Source organism: Poecilia reticulata, chromosome 13 (genome assembly GCF_904066995.2).
Source record: "Poecilia reticulata chromosome 13, P_reticulata-male-v2, whole genome shotgun sequence".
Lineage (NCBI taxonomy): Eukaryota > Metazoa > Chordata > Actinopteri > Cyprinodontiformes > Poeciliidae > Poecilia > Poecilia reticulata.
In genome coordinates, this window is record NC_088842.1 from 33,146,351 (window position 1) to 33,167,687 (window position 21,337).

The 21,337-nt window shown below is 49.3% G+C and overlaps 2 protein-coding genes and 1 long non-coding RNA gene across 6 annotated transcripts; 2 read left to right on the forward strand and 1 right to left on the reverse strand.

The window, feature by feature from the left end:
* Positions 1–1,276: 1,276 nt before the first annotated feature.
* Positions 1,277–5,980, reverse strand: LOC103460038 (uncharacterized). Of its 4 annotated transcripts, XM_081614832.1 has the most exons (3): positions 5,491–5,980; positions 5,235–5,321; positions 1,277–2,998 (listed from the first exon to the last, which is right to left on the reverse strand). In XM_081614832.1, the coding sequence occupies exon 3, from the start codon at positions 2,922–2,924 to the stop codon at positions 1,770–1,772; it is 1,155 nt and encodes a 384-aa protein (XP_081470958.1). In that variant the 5' UTR covers positions 2,925–2,998; positions 5,235–5,321; positions 5,491–5,980; the 3' UTR covers positions 1,277–1,769. The 4 variants fall into 4 exon arrangements, with proteins under 4 accessions (XP_081470958.1, XP_017158557.2, XP_081470957.1 ...); XM_017303068.2 differs by lacking the exon at positions 5,491–5,980 and having other exon boundaries at positions 5,235–5,370; XM_081614831.1 differs by lacking the exons at positions 5,235–5,321; positions 5,491–5,980 and adding an exon at positions 4,731–4,980.
* LOC145554653 (uncharacterized) lies at positions 3,953–5,397 on the forward strand. The gene is made up of 3 exons (XR_014090632.1): positions 3,953–4,090; positions 4,971–5,070; positions 5,242–5,397. It is a non-coding gene; the product is annotated as an uncharacterized LOC145554653 (long non-coding RNA).
* A 1,953-nt stretch (positions 5,981–7,933) lies between the features above and the next one.
* clip3 (CAP-GLY domain containing linker protein 3) lies at positions 7,934–16,106 on the forward strand. Its single transcript, XM_008402002.3, has 14 exons — positions 7,934–8,064; positions 11,562–11,942; positions 12,269–12,408; positions 13,211–13,304; positions 13,648–13,809; positions 13,884–14,002; positions 14,087–14,323; positions 14,409–14,544; positions 14,625–14,768; positions 14,842–14,973; positions 15,079–15,202; positions 15,302–15,369; positions 15,454–15,526; positions 15,751–16,106. The coding sequence occupies exons 2-14, from the start codon at positions 11,585–11,587 to the stop codon at positions 15,803–15,805; spliced, it is 1,842 nt and encodes a 613-aa protein (XP_008400224.3). The 5' UTR covers positions 7,934–8,064; positions 11,562–11,584; the 3' UTR covers positions 15,806–16,106.
* The last annotated feature ends 5,231 nt before the right edge of the window (positions 16,107–21,337 follow it).

Sequence of the window (21,337 nt, forward strand, 5' to 3'; positions counted from 1 at the left end):
TTATTCTCTGGTACGTCTGAATGTTGTCATATTGACCTCTGTTCTCTCAGGCCTGAGTCTTGTTAAGGCATTTGGTTCAAAGTGAAGGTCAGTGTTAGGTCAGGGCAGTCCTGCATCTCAACAGACGTTTCCATCCATGAACATTTCTAACAAACTTTTAAAATGTCCCACAAAGAAGAAAAAAGAAAATGCTAATTAAGCATGTTCCTCCTGGTTTGGATCGAATCAACCAGGTGACAGAGTGATGTCATCAGATGACTCACTGTGATGTCATCAGATGACTCAGACCCACCTGATGGGAATGTTGGCCTCATCAGATCAGATTTGATAAAAGTGTCTCCATCTTTAGCACACCAACTCTTTTTTGGAAAAGTTAAAAAAAGCCTCACATGAGCATAAAAACATTTGAGGAAGTTATTTGGAACTTTGTTGTTTCCATCAACCTTTTTCTAATGATTGACTGGTTTCTCTTCAACTTCCGCTGAGCAGCAGTTGAACAGCTTAGTGGAGCATTAGTGCCACCATCTGGTAAGAAGTGTGCACCAAAAGTCATAAAAAGGAAAACAGATTACAGCAGGGGTCCCCAGAGTGGGTCCTGGAGGCCCAAGGTGGGTCCTGGAGGCCCAGAGTGGGTCCTGAAGGCCCAGAGTGGGTCCTGGAGGCCTAAAGTGGGTCCTGGAGTCCCAAGGTGGGTCCTGGAGGCCTAAGGTGGGTCCTGGAGGCCCAGAGTGGGTCCTGGAGGCCCAGAGTGGGTCCTGGAGGCCTAAAGTGGGTCCTGGAGTCCCAAGGTGGGTCCTGCACGCTCCAGTTCTCTCCCTTGTGGTAGAAACAACCTTTTCAGCTTGTCAGTGTTCAGCTCAGGCCTCTAATGAGCCTCATGTGATGCAGGATGCCAGGCCTCCAGGACCCACTCTGGACCTCCAGGACCCACCTTGGGCCTCCAGGACCCACTCTGGGCCTCCAGGACCCACCTTGGGCCTCCAGGACCCACCTTGGGCCTCCAGGACCCACCTTGGGCCTCCAGGACCCACCTTGGGGACCCCTGGATTGCAGTGTCCTAAACTAGAATCAGTCCTGACAGCCTAACGTCTGGAGTTTTTCTGTATGTAGCTTCGATTGTGGCTGGTTGATACATAAACAGAATAAGACTAAACCTAAATCCTCCTCCAGTGAATATAAAGAAAATCCAATCTGGCGTAAGAAAAGTGCGTCGTGACGATGAAGTTAAAATTGAATTAATTGCTATAGTGTCGACATATAAAACCTTCTGTTGGCATAAGTCTACCCACATGACAGACACTTTATTTACAAAGGGACGATGTACAGTTCAAACATGAGCATTTCGCCATTTGATGCACTGTAACAGATTAGAGCAAAAGCTAATTTGCTTCTGCAGTACATTAACAAATTATAAAATATAAAAAATGAAAGAACCAAACAGAGCTAATTAAAAAAGCATCTTCTTTCCGTCCTCCATCTTCCCTGCTTCACTCTCAGGCTCAATAAAGATCCTCCACCTACCAGTCAGAGACGTTAGCAGCTCTCTGAAAGCCTGAGATGCTTCGTGAATTATTTTCATCTCATGAAGGTGAAATTCTGGGCAACAAAACGTAAAATTCCAGAGATTCTAAGAATGTTCCTAAAATGATGCTCTGAGAGCTACTTTGTCTCTCGTGATTCTGTTTGACCGTGAGGCCTGGTGTAAACCCAGCCCTGCTATCCCAAGACCGCCCGGAACTCCGTCGTTAAGCTAACTCACACATGAGAATCTATGGCAATAAAATCATAACCACATGCTTCTCTTCTGTGTGAATTCTCATGTGAATGTTTAAACTTGCCTCTTGGTTAAAGGTTTTTCCACAAACATTACAAAAAATATGAATTTTCATGTGTTTTTTTAAAGTTGACTTATCGTTAAAGCTTTTCCCACACATGTCACAGCCAAAGGGTTTCTCTCCCGTGTGGATCCTGAAGTGTTTCTTTAAACTGGAGTTGTCATTAAATCCTTTCCCACAGACATCACAGACTAAATGTTTCTGCCCTGTGTGCTTCCGCGTGTGCAGATTCAAGGTGGCCTTTCGGCTAAATTTTTGCCCACAGACATCACAGCCGAATGGTCTCTCCCCTGTGTGGGTTTTTGTGTGCATATTTAAAGCTGACTTGGCACTGAATTTATGTCCACAGACATCACAGGAATAAGGTTTTTCTCCTGTGTGGATCCGGATGTGTTTGTTTAGAGATGACTTGATGCTGAATTTGTGTCCACAGACATCACAACCAAACGGTTTCTCTCCGGTGTGGATTCTTATGTGACTGTTTAAAGTTGATTTAATGCTGAAACTTTGGCCACACAGATCACAGCTAAACGGTTTCTCTCCTGTGTGAACTCTCAGGTGTTTGCTTAGATGACTTTTCTTGTCAAAGCTTTTCCCACATTCTTCACAGGCAAAATATTTCAGAACCTTATGGGCGTTCTTTGGTGGCTCCACAGGTTTCTCCTCTCTAAATGAAGCCGTTCCTGCTGAGTGATCGGCCATGTGACTCTGAAGGCGGCGCTGCTTGTTAAACTGCTGGCCACATTCAGAGCAGCTCAGGGATCTGCTGACGTCTGACTCAGGAGTCCTGCTCTCCTTCCACTCATCATCACTGTCTTCAGTTTCAGACCCTGAGTCAGGCTGCTCCTCATCATCTTCCTCTCCCTCAGGTTCTGCTTTCAGGTTCTGCTGAGCTGAGCTGCTGCTTGGCAGTTCTCCATCTTCTGTTTGATGAAGATCAGAGATCAGAGGTTCGTCTTCATCATCTTCACTCTTTATGAGAACAGCAATGACTGGAGACCTGGAGGCATCAGCCTCCTCCTTCACGCTGAGCGGCTCCCCCTGCTGGCTGCTCCAGGGCTCCTCCTCTTCCTCCTCTTCCTCCTTCATGTGGACGGGCTCTGGGTGGTTCTGGTCCAGATCAGGACTCGGTTCTTCTTTAACCAGCAGAACCTGATGAACATCTGCAGGGAACACAGAAACACTTTATGTACATAATGAACAACTGAACTTATATCTAAAACTTAGATGGTCTGCAGCTCGTTTATGAACATCAACAGCTTGCCGTAGATCCTCTCTGAGCTTCTTTTAACTGTAAGCAGAGATAGGTCACCTCTATGGCAAGCAGTGTTAACATTTAATGACAGAGGAAGAAATTCTCAACCAAGTATGAATAAATTAATTCTTATAAGCTGCAAAGAATTTTTCTATCTAAAGGCTTTTCCACCCAGAAAAACGCTCTAGATAATCTGATATCTATAACTTTGAATCACAAAAAACTATTCATTTTGTCCAGGATAAATACTATTAAAATTAGATAAGAGTATATTAAGCAGCCTCAATCCTCCTCATGATGATGAATTTGTGTCCACAGACTTCACAACCAAACGGTTTCTCTCCCGTGTGGCCCGTTATGTGACATCAGGGGCGCAACTACACATTATTCAGGTGGATGCGAAACATACGCTTTTTGCGCCACTGTGTGACGTCACGACCTTTTACCGTAATGCGCCTTGAAAAGACGAAGATACATTTTATCAGCGCGCTAACTAGGAGCTCCTGGCAGCCGCTGCCGGCCTGCAGCTCCCATCCCCGATGAAGAAGGTAAATCTCCAAACCTGATGTGTGCAGCCGATGTTCGGGGCTGAAAGCAGCATCCAGTATTTCGTGTCTCTGCTCCTCTGCTGCATCCAGCCGCTGTTTGACCTGCTGTCTCCACATCTCTGCTAGCTTTTCTCTCTCCAAACTTTCCTTTAACAGTTACTGAGCAGCTCCAGCTCAGCCTCGAACCGTTTCTCTTCTTTCCAGAGTTCACCAACTGCTGCTGTTTCTGTCTTACAGCTTCATTAACTCTCCCGCTGCTGCTCCGTGGACAGAAACCCGACAAAACGCGAAGGACGGCGCTCCGACTGCCGCCATTGTACCGGAGAGAAGCACGAGTCTGCGCACTGGGGCCAGAGGCTGGACCCGCCAATCACGGAGTAGAACACCCGGAAGTCCCGCCCACACCGGGCATCAGCGAGGCGCTAACATGTCCGCCATATTGAGAGGGTCATGTAAGCAATTATGGTTTTTGATGATTTAAAAGACCTTTATAGTTTATGTTTCTGTATAAGTATATATATATCTTTATTTATATTACCACCTTTATTTATACAAGTTGTGTAATTGACATGTCGCCTGCAGAACTAGAGCTGTCCTCCAACAAGCCAACGGTTATCATGGCAGACTAACAAACCTCCATGTGTCCCAATAGACATTTTTTGAGTCATTTTTTCCTTATAAATCAACACTGAGGCAACGATGGCAGCAATAAAATTCTGTAACTGGTCCTCGGTCAGGTCTGTGAGGTTATTAGCAGGAAATAACGAGAAATCAACGATAAAGACGAGGAAAAATGATGAGGGACCAAGTCTGGCTGGATGTGAGTGAACGCTGTGGGATGCACTTTGCAGGTACAACATGGGGGAGAAATGACTTAAATAAAACCGGCTTGTGGAAACCTGCCTTCAGGAAAATGCTTAGAAACAAACAGTAGCAATGAAACGTGTTTAAATGTGAGCTCAGCAGTTACTGCAGGTCCAGTTTTCATGCTGCCGCTGGAATCTACACACATAAAATCAGCATAACTACCTTCAGTTATTGATCAGGAAATGATTAGATAGCATTATTTTCATTGAACTGAGTTGTGTTTACCTTCCTGCTGAATAACCTGGTAGTTTCCGTCCACCAGTTTCATTCATCTGGACGTGGGCTGCATTTCTGCCGTTATTCAGACTCCATTTTGGTTTTGGAAATGTAATAAATCACTTGCTTCCCTCTACACGTTCTGGGTAACGGCTGTCAGGATTGCATGTTCCCCACTGACAACTGGGACCGTGACTATCTATCATTTTCCTCAAAATCTCTCTGACTGCAGCGTGTTTTCTATGATAGATACTGTCGCAGTGCTGTACTGAACGCTGATTGGTCAGTTGCTGACAAATGACTGGGGGAGGATCGCTCTACGTCAGCAAGGGGGCGGAGCCGGCGACAGGTCAGAGTTTAAATCCAAGTTATTGTTGGGATTTTAAAATTACAAATAAAACAAGAAATCAGGAGTTTTTACTCCATTACATAAGATAATAAAATGTCAGCTAAAAGCCAGAGCAAATGTCAAAGGAAGATTTGTCTTTTTGTCATAAAATTAATGTAACTTACCTGACAGGAAACCAGTGGAAACCTTCAGATCCTGTGTCCCAGTTTGGAGCAGAGCAGGAAAATGTTGTTTCTCCAGTTCTGATGTTTCTAATGGAAAGAGACCAAATCCTGAGAACATATTCTGTGAAAATCCCATCAGAATGATTAAAACATGAAATGTGGAGTTATGAAATGTCTCAAATCTGATTAAAGGTTTTTTTCTAAATACTATTGAATGTGACTGTAAATAGGATCCATTATATTAATGATAATTTACCTGAGATTTTCCCTCTAAAACTGTATCAGGATCAGCTGGGAGTCATTTCAGCCCCAAGTCTCTTGAATTGACTCTTTAAATGGAGGTTTAATGTTCCGAACATGTTCAATAAATAAAATGCTTTAAATTGATTTAAATGGATAATTCTTCTGGTCCAAGTGGCTCCATTGCTCTGCTTCAGAAACACAACCGGCTTCATTTCAACACGGCTTGATTGACACAAATCCACCAACAGCCATGAGAGAAGAGACGAACTGATGAGTGAAGGATTCATCCATCATCTGTAGGTGAAACATACAGATGTAGTTCAGCTACATGACCACAGGGTGGCAGCAGTCAGTCATGAAGCCTAATGCATCTGCAGCCCTGCTGGGGTCAAAGGTCACGGCATCAAGCAGAGCACGTCTGAGGTGAGTGTAGCAGCTGCAGCAGCAATCTGTCCGTTTCAGAAAAGATCTGGATGTTTGAGTTCAACAGAAATAAAAGTTTTACTTTTTTATTCATTCACAACCAGAAGCTGAACTCAGTGAATTTTCTCTAAGCTGGATCTTCTGGCTGCAGCTGGATCAGGATTATAGTTAATAAATCTGGAGGTTTCTGGTTTTCTGTCTCAGAGGAGCAGCTGTTTGATTTCCAGCTGTGCGCGGCTCCTCCAGATCAGCTCTTAACCTTTTTAGAGGCACCGAACCCACCAGTTCATTTCCACTGAACCCTTCTGTAGTGAAAATAAAATGATTCCCCCCAAATTCAAGACATAGGGGTGACCCAGCTAGAGTCTAGAATAGAGTCTAGTTGGGTCACCCCATGATCACCAAGTCTCCTTAAAGGCAGAGTCTCTGAGATCAGTTCTTAAAGATGTACTCAGTGTTTTCAGCACAGCTGATCCGACTGTCCAGGAACGACCAGAGGTATTTAAAATGTGCCACAGTTTCAACAGGTTGGCCATCGAGAGAAACTGGAACCACTTTAAGGTCTTTAGATCATTTAATTAGCTCTACATTCTTAAGAGAATGAAAAATTAATAATAATAATAATAAAGACTTTGGTATTCTGATTTAGTAATGTAATTATATTAGCTGTGTTACCTCCCCCAGGCCACTAGAGGCAGCACCAACCCCGAAAAGATGCAACTAAGGAGCAGATCTAGAAGTTCACCGAAAGCTACAGAATGTGGTAAAAACTGAGTTTTGCTGAAGTAAATAAAGACACAAGCACAGTGGTGCAGTGGGTAGAGCTGTTGCCCTGCAGCAAGAAGGTTCTGGGTTCGATTCCCGGTCTTTCTGCATGGAGTCTCCATGTTCTCCCTGCATGGTGGGTTTTCTCCAGGTTCTCCGGTTTCCTCCCACAGTCCAGAAACATGACTGTCAGGTTAATTGGTCTGTCTAAATTGTCCCTAGGTGTGAGTGTGTGTGTGCATGGTTGTGTGTCTCTGTGTTGCCCTGCGACAGACTGGTGACCCGTCCAGGTGACCCGTCCAGGTGACCTGTCCAGGTGACCCCGCCTCTCGCCCGGTACGTTATTTGGAGAGTCAGCAGCTCCTCCTGACCCCACTGAGGGACAAGGGTGTAAAGAAAATGGATGGATGGACCACCGCTCTGTACGGAGCTCTGCTGCTGCCAAAAGTAAACATCTGAAGGTTTAAAAGCTTCAGGTGATTCAGTGTTACTCCAGTTCTAAAGCTGGAATCATGATCCAGGAATCATTTTCATAAAATGAGCCTCTGAGCTTTTTACGTTAGATATTTACAGATCAGATTCCTGTCATTGCCACTCGGTGGTGGCAGTATGATGATGTGGGGCTGCTCTACTGGAGGACGGCGAAACACAACTGTTTTGGAGTGGCCTAGTCAAAGCCTGCAGCCTCATAATGAAGCCGTAGTTTGACCTCAGTTGAATTCTGATGTTTCTCAGCTGTTGTGTTCAGGAAGCATCAGATTATGCTGCTATGCATCAGGCTAGCATAGCCTCACCTGAGCTATGCTAGCCTGAGCATGGGCTAGCATAAAATCTGTGTAGCAGGGCAGCCACATGTGACTGTGAAGAAGCTAAAGCTAGTTTAGCGTTAGCTGGTAGTTTAGCTGTAATCACATTTCGAGTCGTTGGTGGAACATCAAAACTTTTATACACTTAAACTTATTCAAACTGCATGAATTCATATAATAAGATATTTAAAACGTAACAAACACATAAACATTTTAAATCAAACAATATTAAAATTGGTAAAAAGAGGAAGTGAAATAAAAACATTCAGTTAAAGATTCTATTTATGGAACAAAGAGAAAAATCTGAATATTAAACGACCTGAAATCAGCTGTTAATATTTATTTCTGTCTAATCTGAAATATTATAAACTTTATTCTGCTCCTTTCATCCATAATTTATTTAATTTGCTGCATCAGATTCAGATTATTGAGGTAATTAAATAAAAATAAATGAGAGAGAGAGAGAGAGAGAGAGGCTGCGCGCGCAGCAGCGGAGCGTCACCGGTTGTTTGTGGCGCATCAGCAGCGGAGCGGATCTTCATCATCTTCATCATCTTCAGCATCTTCAGCTTCATCCAGCGGCTTGTTTCCAGGTGAGACTCCGACCTGCGCGGTTCTGGGCGCTCACAGCTCGGTTCGGTCCGTGACTGGGCCGGTACCGCTCGGTAGCGGACGGTTCGTGCTGGTCGGTGAGGATGGAGGTGATGATGAGGAGGAGGAGGGAGGATGAAGGCAGAGTCGCCCTGTTGTTCCGCTGCAGCATCCAGCAGCAGTTTGGACCGGATCTCCGTCCGAACCGAACATTCTGCCTCCGCTTTGGGCTCTGCGGGCTTTTCAAGCGGCTGCTCAAAGTGCGCATGTTGTGGTTCCGCTGCGGGGCGTTTCTCTCTTTACTGCGCACATTGATGCAAAACCCGCAAACCGAGCGGCTCCGGCCTGCTGTTGTTGCGGTTCGGGGTCGGCAGTGCGGCGTTCGGGCGGAAGATGGAGCGGTTTGGCGCTCTTTCCGCCTCAGTCTGCGCCTGTTTCTGCGCTGTTTGGGTTGGATGTAAAATGGAGGCTGGAGGAGGAAGAGGAGGAGGAGGAAGATGCCATGGCCGCCTCAGCTCGTCGCAGATAGATTTACCCCGTTATGACCAGAACCAACCCTGACACGTTTCACACTGCTGCTGGTTCCGAACCGGGCCAGGTTCTGTCCGGTTCCGGTTCAGTCCAAGGTCAGCAAGCCGGTAGAATCAGCCTGTGAAAGCAAGAAGCTGCGGGTGAAATGTGTTCAGCTCATTATGGGCCTTTGACCTTCGACCCTGTAAAAGACTGGTACCAAACACAGAACTGGACCTTTCCAGACTGAGTCCAATTCGAGACCCAGGAAAGGTTCTGGTGAGAACAAAACTCTCCAGGTGTTGACAGGATGGCTCTCTGCCCAGGGCGACAGAACAGTGCGTCAATGGGGGAGAGGGCGCCCCCTGGTGGAGAGGGCGCCCCCTGGTGGAGAGGGCGCCCCCTGGTGGAGAGGGCGCCCCCTGGTGGAGAGGGCGCCCCCTGGTGGAGAGGGCGCCCCCTGGGGGAGAGGGCGCCCCCTGGTGGAGAGGGCGCCTCCTGGTGGAGAGGGCGCCCCCTGGTGGAGAGGGCGCCCCCTGGTGGAGAGGGCGCCCCCTGGTGGAGAGGGCGCCCCCTGGTGGAGAGGGCGCCCCCTGGTGGAGAGGGCGCCCCCTGGGGGAGAGGGCGCCCCCTGGTGGAGAGGGCGCCCCCTGGGGGAGAGGGCGCCCCCTGGTGGAGAGGGCGCCTCCTGGTGGAGAGGGCGCCCCCTGGTGGAGAGGGCGCCCCCTGGTGGAGAGGGCGCCCCCTGGTGGAGAGGGCGCCCCCTGGGGGAGAGGGCGCCCCCTGGTGGAGAGGGCGCCCCCTGGGGGAGAGGGCGCCCCCTGGTGGAGAGGGCGCCCCCTGGTGGAGAGGGCGCCCCCTGGTGGAGAGGGCGCCTCCTGGTGGAGAGGGCGCCTCCTGGTGGAGAGGGCGCCCCCTGGTGGAGAGGGCGCCCCCTGGTGGAGAGGGCGCCCCCTGGGGGAGAGGGCGCCCCCTGGTGGAGAGGGCGCCCCCTGGGGGAGAGGGCGCCTCCTGGTGGAGAGGGCGCCTCCTGGTGGAGAGGGCGCCCCCTGGTGGAGAGGGCGCCCCCTGGTGGAGAGGGCGCCCCCTGGGGGAGAGGGCGCCCCTGGGGGAGAGGGCGACCCCTGGGGGAGAGGGCGACCCCTGGTGGAGAGGGCGCCCCCTGGTGGAGAGGGCGCCTCCTGGTGGTGGCTGCTGTCTGGTAAACATGAAGAAATACAACATGGAAAAACATCAAACATCATATGAGACATGAAAACATTCATCGGTTCTCAGTAGATATAATAAATCTAATTAAATACTGTGTTGGTGTAGCATCTTAGCATTAGCTTTAGCTAACACTTTAGCTAGCGGCGCCGCCATTGGGTCTAAATGTTTTATTCAATCTGAACATTTTGAACTTCAGCAGCAGAAACTTTCCTCCATGTTGGATCCAGAAGATGCTTTTAATGTTTCTCTGATGACGGCGGCAGGCGGCGCATCACTTCCTGTCATTTCTTCAGCTGGGAGCCATTTTCCCTCCTGGACTCTGCAGAGGAACGTTTTGATGACCCCACATGACCTTAGAAAGATTAGTTTTCATAATAAGGCCCTTTAGGCTGAGAGGAGTCCGAGGTGCGTCTCCATGGCAACGAGGCGTTCCCTGAGCTTCGGGTCAAACTGAAGGGAACGCTGGACGACATGCTGGTTGTCAAAACAAACAAATAAACCACAGAAGAAGACTGCAGGTCAAAGTTCATCTGAATGTTTTTCTCCAGCTGCTGCCGGTCTCACCAGAATCTCCCAGGATTTTACTGGCTGGTCCAGAACCTTAGAGGAGCTTCAGGCAGCCTTTTCTTCACCAGTGGAGTCTTGTGCAGTGACTGCATCACGTCCTGTTTTCGGGGCTGAAGCTCAGCGTGAGCGCCGCCTCCAGGGACTAAATCCCACCTGATTATTGGGGTCAGAAAAGCTGCAGTGAAACGTAACGAGGTTTAAAACAAACTGTTGAGACCCGCCAAAGTAAAATGTAAATGTTTGGATCTGATTTGGTTCAGAGTCTCTGATGCAGAATTAAAACATTAAGATTCTAAATAGAAACAAGTTTTAAAGACAATAAAACGGATTTATTTAAATTATAACTGCTTTATTTTGAAACCTTTCCTGGTTTCCCATCCTGCTGGCAGGTGAACATCTGGGAGAACCAGAACCTGGTCTGTTGGGTCAGAACCAGAACCAGCCTGGTGACAAACCCAGTGACCCGGTTCTGATGGGACAAACCATCATTCCTCCACCATCAGTTACTCTGAGTTTGTTCTGATCTGATTTGTTCAGGTTCTTCCAAACATGACCTTTAACCTTTGACCTGCTAGTGGAGGCCTGTAGACACAGACATGGAGGTCATTTCTCTGAGCTTCCTGTTCTGACCTCTGACCTCTGCTGGGACGTCCACTCCTGGGAAGATTGTCAGCCTTTTGGGGTATCAGATGGTTTGGAGATGACCTTTGACCCTTCCTGTACACTTTGGTTAGGACATCAGGAGATGTTAAACTGTTTACTGTTCCACTGCAATGCATTCTGGGTAAAAAATAACGTCATTTGCTTCACTGCTGGAGAACAACAGTCATTTCAAAATAAGAGCATCTAAACATCTGACTGTTCACTGAACCGACAGTTTAAAAACAAATAAATTAGCACTTTAGAAATCACCAGAAAAGAATCAGAGGAAGCTAAGTGCGCTAAAGTTAGCACGCTAAAGTTAGCAAAGAAGCTAAAGCGTTGAATGTCTTCCTTACTTGTAAGGAAACTTTATTTATAAAGCACATTTTCAGCAACAAGCCGTTCAAAGTGAATCAGCTGCACAGGTAATATGCTGAAACACAAAGCTAACAGTTAGCTCCACTGCTAGCGCTGTTCTCTGGGACCAGAACCAGAAATCAGACACAGGGGTTTCATTTGGGGTGTCAGAGTAAAGGGGCTGAATGCTGTGCATGCTCTGTGTCTTCGCCAGGCCCGGCTGCAGCGCCCTTCATCATGACTAAAGAGGACAACATGCAGGAGCAGGAGAAGGAGAGGCAGGACCACGAGGAGCAGGAGGAGGCCCGGGTCCAGAGGGAGGAGGACGAGGAGCTGACCGAGGAAGAGGAGGACGAGGAAGAGGAGGAATATGAGCTGGAGGAGGAGAGGGCAGAGATGGAGAACGGGGAGGAGCAGGAGGAAGAGCGAGAGGAGCGAGAGGAGCAGGAGGAAGAGGAGGAAGAGGAGGAAGAGGAGGCTCCTCCGGCTGAACCGGCGGCTGAGCCGGTTCCTCAGAACCAGAGTCCGGTTCAGGAGCCGGCCCGCCGGGCCATGGTCCACCCGTCGGCCCAGGCGCCGCTGCCCAAAGACTACGGTACGTCAGACCTCCTTCAACCAGCACACGATACCGGAGAAGGTGACCGGTTCTGATCCGGTCTCCTGGTTCTGATCCGCTGACGGTTCTGAACCTGATTTATTGATCGGGCCTCAAACTCAGGAGACGAGATTTTAAAATTACAAAAATCTAATTTAGGATCAGGTCTCTGGTCTCCTGATCCGGTCTCCCGGTTCTGATCCGGTCTCCTGATCCGGTCTCCCGGTTCTGATCCGGTCTCCTGATCCGGTCTCCTGATCCGGTCTCCCGGTTCTGATCCGGTCTCCCGGTTCTGATCCGGTCTCCTCTCTCTGTTAACTCTGCAGCCTTCACCTTCTTTGACCCAAACGACCCGGCGTGTCAGGAGATCCTGGCCGACCCGCGGACCTCCATCCCCGAGCTGTTCGCCATCGTCCGCCAGTGGGTCCCGCAGGTGCAGCACAAGATCGACGTGATCGGAAACGAGGTGAGGACAAACGGTCAGAACCGCAGGACAAACGGTCAGAACCGCAGGACAAACGGTCAGAACCGCAGGACAAACGGTCAGAACCGCAGGAGTTGAGCTGGAGCCGCTCAGTTTAGCACCGAAACGCCTCAGTTCACTGTAATGACATGAAAACACATCTAGACGTGAGTCCTGGATTCAGAGTAGGAACCAGAACCTCTCAAATCAGAACTGACAGGCTCTGATTCTGGTGCTTTTTGTCTGGATGGGCTGTTCGAGCAGAAATGGAAGGTGTGAAAACTGCTTTAAAATGATCATGAAGGATCAAAATGGCTGCCGGCAGGTTCTGAGGGAACTGCAGAGCAGCTGGCCTCACCAGACCCAACCACGACGCAGCAGGACCAAACACCTCTTGGCTTTTGTAGATTTGAGTTGAGAGCAAGATTTCAGTTAATTCCATACAAATCTCCAAACCCTCATCCGTCTGCATTGAAAATGTCAAAATTCCCGCCAATTTCATAACCAAGTAAATTTCTTGGAGCAACTGGAGAGGCCGACTTGCGTTGTGTTTTGGGCTGAAGTTCGCCTGTTGCTCCCTGGGTGTCGGCTCTTCAGAGACGGGAAGGAGCTGCTGCACCTCGATGGCAGTCAGTTAGGATCAGGACGGACACAGACAACACCTTCCTGGAGGGACCATGGATCTCACCTGGGAACACCTTGGAATGCGGACGGACGACTGATCTTTCCTAGTTTGAGTTATTGTGGATGCCAGGCGTCCTCCCAGGCAGCAGGACGTGATCAGCTCAGTGTTTGTCTCTCCCAGATCCTGAAGCGCGGTTGCCATGTGAACGACCGAGACGGTTTGACCGACATGACGCTGCTTCACTACAGCTGTAAGGCCGGAGCTCATGGAGTCGGTGAGTAATTCTTCATCGTTCTTCCTCTGTGGTCATGAAAGGACGGCTGGTAGAGACCCAGAGTGATCGCCGCTGGTTCCTGGAGGCTAGAGGGGAGGCGTTAAAGCTTCGGGTGTTTCAGGTCTGATCCTCACCTCCAGTCACAGAAGATCAGAAACGGATCCGAGTCCTCAGAGTAGATAATGTGATCATGACAGACACAGGTGCTTGGTTTCTCTTGCATGATTGGATTTCCAGTCCGATGTTAGGACCATGTTTGTGCAGCAAGGTGAGTAAAAGCTTCCCCCAGGTGGCGGCAGTCCTCCACCAGAGCAGCTTTCAGTTTGGACCTCCCTGTGTCCAGGCGACCCAGCGGCGGCACTGCGGCTCACCAGTCAGCTGATGCTGTTGGGCGCCGATGTCAGCCTGCGGAGCCGGTGGACCAACATGAACGCGCTGCACTACGCTGCCTACTTTGACGTCCCAGAGCTGATCCGAGTCCTGCTCAAAGCCGCCAAACCCAGAGGTGAGTGTCAGATTGTTACTCACCCACAGAGTCCAGGAGACGAGGTCAGCTTCTTCTTCTTCTTCTCTCTTCAGTGCTGAACTCCACATGCAGTGACTTCCACTACGGCACGGCTCTCCACATCGCCGCCTCCAACCTCTGCCTGAATGCAGTGAAATGTCTGCTGGAGCACGGAGCCAACCCCACCGTCAGGGTAAACGCTGCCTCACCGTCCCGGGCTTGACGACCAGCGGCTTCCTGCAGAGCTGCAGCTCAGACCGTAGGTTTGTTTCTGCAGAACGATAAGGGCCAGGTTCCAGCTGAGGTGGTTCCGGACCCGATGGACATGAGCCTGGACAAAACCGAGGCGGCCATGGTGGCCAGAGACCTAAAGCAGCTGCTGCTGGACGCCGTGCCGCTCAGCTGTAACCTCCCCAAGGCCACGCTGCCCAACTACGACAACATTCCCGGAAACCTGATGCTGGTGGCGCTGGGGCTGAAGCTGGGTGACCGGGTGGTTCTGGACGACCTGAAGGTAGTCCCACACTGGTTCCTTATTTCCGCCTCCATCAGCCACACTCAGGTTCACTCATTCCAGAACCCTTTTGTCTCCACCTCAGACCGGAACCCTGCGGTTCTGTGGAACCACGGAGTTTGCCAGCGGTCAGTGGGTCGGGGTGGAGCTGGACGAGCCAGAGGGGAAGAACGACGGCAGCGTGGGTGGAGTCCGCTACTTCATCTGTCCTCCGAAGCTTGGTAAGCAGTGAGCTTCCTGGACCCGGTTCTGGTTCTAATGGACCAGCACTCTTCATGTTTTAATCTGTTTGGACCTGCAGGTATTTTTGCTCCAGTTTCAAAGATTTCCAAAGCTGTGGATCCGACTCCGTCCTCAGTCACCTCCACCCCCAGAACCCCCCGCATGGACCTGGCCTCCCGCCTGGCTGGGAAGACCAAGAAGGAGAAGAAGGAGAAGGAGAAAGGTGAGGGACCATCAGGTCTGACTGGGTTCTGGTTCTGGTGGAGAGCTGACTGAGCTGGTTGGTTTGTTCTCAGCCCAAAAGAAGAAGACGTCCGTGGCTAGTCTGGACCCGGAGGGGACAAACGTGGAGGTGGGGGACCAGGTTCTGGTGGCGGGTCAGAAACTCGGCATCGTTCGCTTCTACGGGAAGACGGACTTTGCTCCAGGTCAGTTCTATAGTCTGAACCAACTAGCACATTGAAGCAGAGGTCCAGATGAAGTGAAGAGGAGGCAATGTTCTGGTCTGACCCGGTCTCTCTGGTGTCCCTCAGGGTTCTGGTTTGGTGTAGAGTTGGACCAGCCCACTGGGAAACACGATGGCTCGGTGTTCGGGGTCCGATACTTCAGCTGCCTGCCCAAATATGGAGTGTTTGCTCCGCCGTCCCGGGTCCAAAGGTAGGACTGCCTGACAGAACCCGGTGTCGCTCGTTGTCATAAAGCGGGCCTGGTTCTGGAGCGTGAAAGTGATGGTTTGAGTCGTTGCTGGTTGTTCAGGATCGGAGGACCCAAAGAAGGCTCGCAGAACGACGGCTCCATGGTGAAGAAGGTTCATCAAGTGTCCAGTAAGTTCTGCTCAGATCGCTAGAAGCAGAAAAGTTCTGGTCCGACTCAGGCGAACAGAACCTGACCCGTTTGTTTGCCTGCAGTGTCACAGCCGAAAAGGAACTTCCACACCATGCGATCTCCTAAAGATCTGACCTCCGAGAGCTCCATATCCAGGTGAGAAGAACTCTGACCAACATGGGTCAAAGGTCATTTCTGGGTCAGCAGCTTATCGTCTCAGAACCGTTACGGTTTGATCGGACCCAGCTGTTTGGTGCAGACGGACTCCTGACAGCTTTAGTTTGAGATGGCAGTGGTTTTGAAGCGTTTATGGAACCGGGTTCTGTCGGAACCCCAGAACCCGGATGGGTGAAGTAGAACCTCTCCTCTCTGTGCTGCAGGTTGCTGTTCTGCTGCTGGTTTCCATGGATGCTCCGCGCGGAGATGCAGTCCTAACCACCGCACCCATCGCTACGTTCTGCATCGCTCCGTCCCTGAACGCCTGGTGGCGAAGCCCCGCCCCCCGTCTTCTTCTTCTCCTGGTTTAGCCGTTCTATAGCAAAATCTATAGTGCCTTGTATCTGATTAACCGAGTCCAAGCTAATGCTCTGAAATCCGCCCTGCCTCTCTGGCGCCACCTGGTGGTCTGGATCGGTCAGTGCATCTGTTTCCGCCTCATGGTTCTGTTTCGCTGCAATCAGCTGGGAGGATCGCTTTGATCCGACAGTTCAGAACCAGAGCTTGGCTCTGGGCGGGTTTCCGAAACGAAGAGTTTGATCCATCAGCAACCTTTTACACAAACCTTTTATTTATGCTGCTCTTTATATGTCAGAATGTTTGGCTAAATTAAAATGATGCTGCTTTATAATAAGATTTTCATATCATGCCTCAGTAAATACCAGACGGTTCTTAATGAAATGCTTCATTTTAGTTCATCTAATCCGCCCATTCCTTTAATTTCCTCATTTCATTATAAAATCATGTCTGAGCTGAAAATGATCAGGCTTCTGCCACCAGGAGCCTTAAACGGGATCAACTGCAGGATTTAACTCAAACGGAGGTAACGGGCAGAGAAACGGTGCCGACTGGATGAATCTCAGCTTCGGGTTGATGGATGCAAACAGCAGCTGCACAAACCATCAGTTTTTATTCCACCAAACTCCTGGATCATTTGGCCTCAGCTCTGGTCTCAGATCTCACCGTATGCAGACGACTCGCTGCTTTTCCTTCGTTCTTTTGATCCTCACCAGACCTTTAGAACCTGAAGTTGATCCACACAGTGCAGATTTTTGCTGTTTCCATTCCACCCAAATGAGACGTTTCTCCAGAGCGCAGCGTTTGTTGCTAGCGGTGTAGCAGCTAGCGCCCCTCAGACTCTGGATCTGCTAACTGTGTCGTCTCAGCTGAGCTTTGCCGTTTGTGGGCCAGTGATGGTGGAAGTTTGTCTTTGTACAGTAAATGTGGAGTTACAGTTCGGTCAACGTGTCGCAGTGAAGCCACTTCACTGTCAACTCTGTAAACGTGGACTGTTCCTGGTTTGGCCACCAGGTGTCACTATAATCCCCATTTAGCCTGAATTCTTTGCATAACTGTTTATTTGCAGCTTATAACCAGTTCTGACTGGTTCTGACTGGTTCTGACCGGTTCTGACTGGTTCTGACCGGTCCTGACTGGTTCTGACCGGTTCTGACCGGTTCTGACTGGTTCTGACCGGTCCTGACTGGTTCTGACCGGTCCTGACTGGTTCTGACCGGGTCTGACCGGTTCTGACTGGTTCTGACTGGTTCTGACTGGTTCTGACCGGTTCTGACTGGTTCTGACTGGTTCTGACTGGTTCTGACCGGTCCTGACTGGTTCTGACTGGTTCTGACCGGTCCAGTTCTGTAACTACCACCTGTTAGCTTCACTTCCTTGCTGTCCAGAATTTCTTCATTAACAGCCAACAGCTTCACTCGTCTCTGATGTTATAAAAACCTTCCAGTGTTGGACTCAGTTTCAACTGAACCAGCAGGAAAGTAAAGCTAGAACGGTCAGAACCTCTGGTTCTGTTCTGGTTCTGTCACCCGTACAGGAACTAACTCAGCTCTGGTTGTTTCATTGAGTCTTAATGATCTACAGTGTATAGCCTATATTTTGATAACTTCACTAAGTGTACCTTTTGTTTTGGTGTTTTATCGGTCGTGTTGTTCGGTTCCAGCCGGAGTGAGTGGGTCGGACCAGTTGGATCAACTCACTGCATGCTCTCTGTCTGTAACCCCCTCAGTATTTTATGATTGTTTTCTTCCTCTCAGCATGAAAATGCTTCAAATATTAATAACTATCAATATAATAAAGATTTGATGTTTTTCTAATGTTCCTGTGTCTGCTGGTCCTTATTGAAACCTTTATCGACACCAAAGCGTTTCAGTGTCAGATTCATGCTCAGTGTTTACCGTGGAGCGTCGAACCGCCATGTTTCAGCTGAAACCACCTTTAAAAGGCCGAATCGCTTCATCACTGTGGGCCCTGCTAGCTAAAACATTAGCCATGCTAACCTGAAGCACTAATCCTGCTAACGCTAGCGGAAGCTAACATTACAGTGCTAACTTCAACCATCCTGGAAGATCTGACAAACTTTTTTCAGGGAAAAGTTTTGAAAACTACATTATGAATTTTCTTTGCTTGGAACAGAAAAACGGGACTTTAGTGATACAACTGATGCGTTAACTTCTTTATTTATGGTAAATATATACAAAAACCTGCAACATAAAACCAATTTTCAGGTTTTTTTTATTTTCAACATAGGACTCCACATAAAGCCATTAAAACAGGTTTATATTCATCAATTATACTTTATCAATCCCAAAGGGATTATATTTGCCTCTGTACAGCCGTCTAGCACCAATTTACATTACAAGTTTCTTTCTTATAACATCCTAAATGTTGTATTTATGTCTTGTTCTCTGCTCTTTGTTTTATTTTGTTCCTGTATGTTTCATATAAGTTATTGTATAAAAATAAAACATGGGAGGAAACAACAGGCCCCACCGGTGGGCGGATGAGAATCACCTGTTCTAGTTATGGCAGCTCTGATCTGAATTCATCGCAGGCTGGATTAACAGTCATCATACAACTTTGTAAAATGATTGTGATGAACAATCACACTCCTAATAGTTCATCTATAGCATCACATCAGCTTATTATGTCAGGAATTGTTACCTTGTGAACTAATGCACATTATAGAGGATGTGGGTGGAGTCGTCGTCTTGCGATCAGAAGGTTGCAGGTTCGATTCCAGCTTCCACGTGTCGATGTGCCCCTGGGCACCTTACTTTACCCCAAACTGCCTACCGAGCTGCGCATCAGTGTGAATGGGTGAATGTGACTGTAGTGCAGTGGTTCTCAGCCTTTTATGAGGCACCGAACCCCCCAGTTTCCGATGCTCATTCACTGAACGCTTCCTGTTCCGGATCCTGTGCGGCCCACTACCGCCACCTTCTGGACAAGAAACCATCACGTTTAAACAACATAACTATCACGTTATGACGTCATAGCGCGCACATTTCTTATTTCCTCCGCGATAGCAATACGCCGTCATGCCACACTAAGCAGAACAATATTTTTGCACGGGAGCCTGTAGGACCGACTCAGGAAACACTGAATGTCTAACCGTCCGGAACAGAACCGAACTGAATCCATCGTGCTGACATTCAGATTCGCCATTTTATCGTATTTATCCCGAGGTAAACAGTCATGTTAATAATCATTACGTATCGGCTTTCTGCTCCGAACTGACCTGTTTGGACCGGAGACGCGGTCAGCGCCGTCAGGCCCAAAATGTCCCACTTCTGCCACCTAGCGGCGCATTTATGCTACTGCATGACATTGTCCCAACATTTCTAAACTAAAATCACAATTAAACCAAACAAATGTGACCACATGAATATAAACCTTTAACTACCTGAAGAATTCATTACAGTAAACAAAATGTCAACAGATGTTGAACTTCAACTGAAGGTTTTACAAAACAGCCAGAGGTTAGCAGTAAAGTTAGCGCTGTGCTACCACTGGTCTCCTTAAAAGGCCCAGATGTCTCAATTGTTCAGGTTCTGCTGCTTTGACAAATATTTGCTGATCTGAATGTTATCAGCTTGGTTCCAGTGTGAAAGAGGCTGATGGGAGGAGAAAACGTCTTCTGCTCCTGGATGACGGCAAAGGGTTAATCCAAGGTTCTGCAGACAAACGGACTGGTTCTGTCCACTCGAGATAAATAGGTGAATAAAAACTGCCCCTCCTAGCCCGCTAGCGCCGCTGCTAGCCCGCTAGCGCCCCTCCTAGCCCGCTAGCGCCCTCCTAGCCCGCTAGCGCCGCTGCTAGCCCGCTAGCGCCCCTCCTAGCCCGCCAGCGCCCCTGCTAGCCCGCTAGCGCCCCTCCTAGCCCGCCAGCGCCCCTCCTAGCCCGCTAGCGCCCCTCCTAGCCCGCTAGCGCCCCTCCTAGCCCGCCAGCGCCCCTCCTAGCCCGCCAGCGCCCCTCCTAGCCCGCCAGCGCCCCTCCTAGCCCGCTAGCGCCCCTCCTAGCCCGCCAGCGCCCCTCCTAGCCCGCCAGCGCCCCTCCTAGCCCGCTAGCGCCCCTCCTAGCCCGCCAGCGCCCCTCCTAGCCCGCCAGCGCCCCTGCTAGCCCGCTAGCGGCTCTGCTAGCAAAGAAATCACTGTTCTTAATTAGTTTTTTATGCTAATTTTGACTGGTTGGATCCTCTGTCAGTTCCTGGAACGTCGGAGTGAAAAGTATCAGACCCGTCGCCGTTTCTAAAGCTTTGGGCCTCCAGCAAACAGCCAGAGCCGATTTCCTCACATGCAGACGATGAAAACCTGCATTTAAAAATGACTTTGTGTTATTTTTGACTTTTGAACTAGTTTGATGATAAAAGAAAATCAGGGATATTTCATACATGCCTCTGGAAGATGTTTTCCAACTGTTATTAATGTAAATGAAACGTTTCTAAATGGTTCTGATGGTCAGCGGCCCGGTTCGGCTCCGAGCAGCAGGAAAAACATCGACCAGTCATGTGAGGCTAAATAACCCAAATGAATCCAGAGTAACTCAAACACAGAGAAGGGAAAAGAACCAGGCGGTACCGGACGGTCCGGTCCATCTTCGGTTCAGAAAGTCCAACAACTTTGAAATATTTATCATAATTCAACTCCTTGAAAAATCTGAAAGTTCTGGTTCTGGTTCTATGACCTCGGAACCAGACTCATCCGGACGGTCTCCTCGCTCAGCCCGGCCCAGTCAGCCCGGCCCAGCCTGACCCGGCCCAGCCTGACCCGGCCCGGCCCGGGCCTCCGCCGCCGGGTAGCTGGTTCTGATCCTGATTCTGGTTCTGGTTCTGATCCTGATTCTGATCCTGGTTCTGATCCTGGTTTTGATTCTGGTTCTGATCCTGGTCCTGGTTCTGGTTCTGGTCCTGATTCTGATCCTGGTTCTGGTCCTGGTTCTGGTCCTGGTTCTGATCCTGGTTCTGGTTCTGATCCTGGTTCTGATCCTGGTTCTGATCCTGGTTCTGGTTCTGATCCTGGTTCTGGTTCTGGTTCTGATCCTGGTTCTGGTTCTGATCCTGGTTCTGATCCTGGTTCTGGTTTTGAACCTGGTTCTGATCCTGGTTCTGGTCTTGGTTCTGATCCTGGTTCTGGTCTTGGTTCTGATCCTGGTTCTGGTCCTGATTCTGGTCCTGGTTCTGGTTCTGGTCCTGGTTCTGGTCTCTGGTTCTGGTTCTGATCCTGATCCTGGTTCTGGTCCTGATTCTGGTCCCGGTTCTGGTTCTGGTCTCTGGTTCTGGTCTCTGGTTCTGGTTCTGGTCTCTGGTTCTGGTTCTGGTTCTGGTTCTGGTCTCTGGTTCTGGTTCTGGTCTCTGGTTCTGGTTCTGGTTCTGGTTCTGGTCTCTGGTTCTGGTTCTGGTTCTGGTCTCTGGTTCTGTTCTCTGGTTCTGGTTCTGGTTCTGGTCTCTGGTTC

What these genes read in the sequence shown, in the direction of transcription:
- LOC103460038 (XM_017303068.2), bottom strand. Translation starts at nt 5,370, where the DNA reads ATGGGATTTTCACAGAATATGTTCTCAGGATTTGGTCTCTTTCCATTA. An exon ending in TTCCACTGGTTTCCTGTCAG is followed by an intron (nt 2,999 to 5,234) that starts GTAAGTTACATT and finishes TGTTCCCTGCAG; the next exon opens with ATGTTCATCAGGTTCTGCTG.
- clip3 (XM_008402002.3), top strand. Translation starts at nt 11,585, where the DNA reads ATGACTAAAGAGGACAACATGCAGGAGCAGGAGAAGGAGAGGCAGGAC. An exon ending in GGCCGGAGCTCATGGAGTCG is followed by an intron (nt 13,305 to 13,647) that starts GTGAGTAATTCT and finishes CCCTGTGTCCAG; the next exon opens with GCGACCCAGCGGCGGCACTG. An exon ending in CATCTGTCCTCCGAAGCTTG is followed by an intron (nt 14,545 to 14,624) that starts GTAAGCAGTGAG and finishes TTGGACCTGCAG; the next exon opens with GTATTTTTGCTCCAGTTTCA.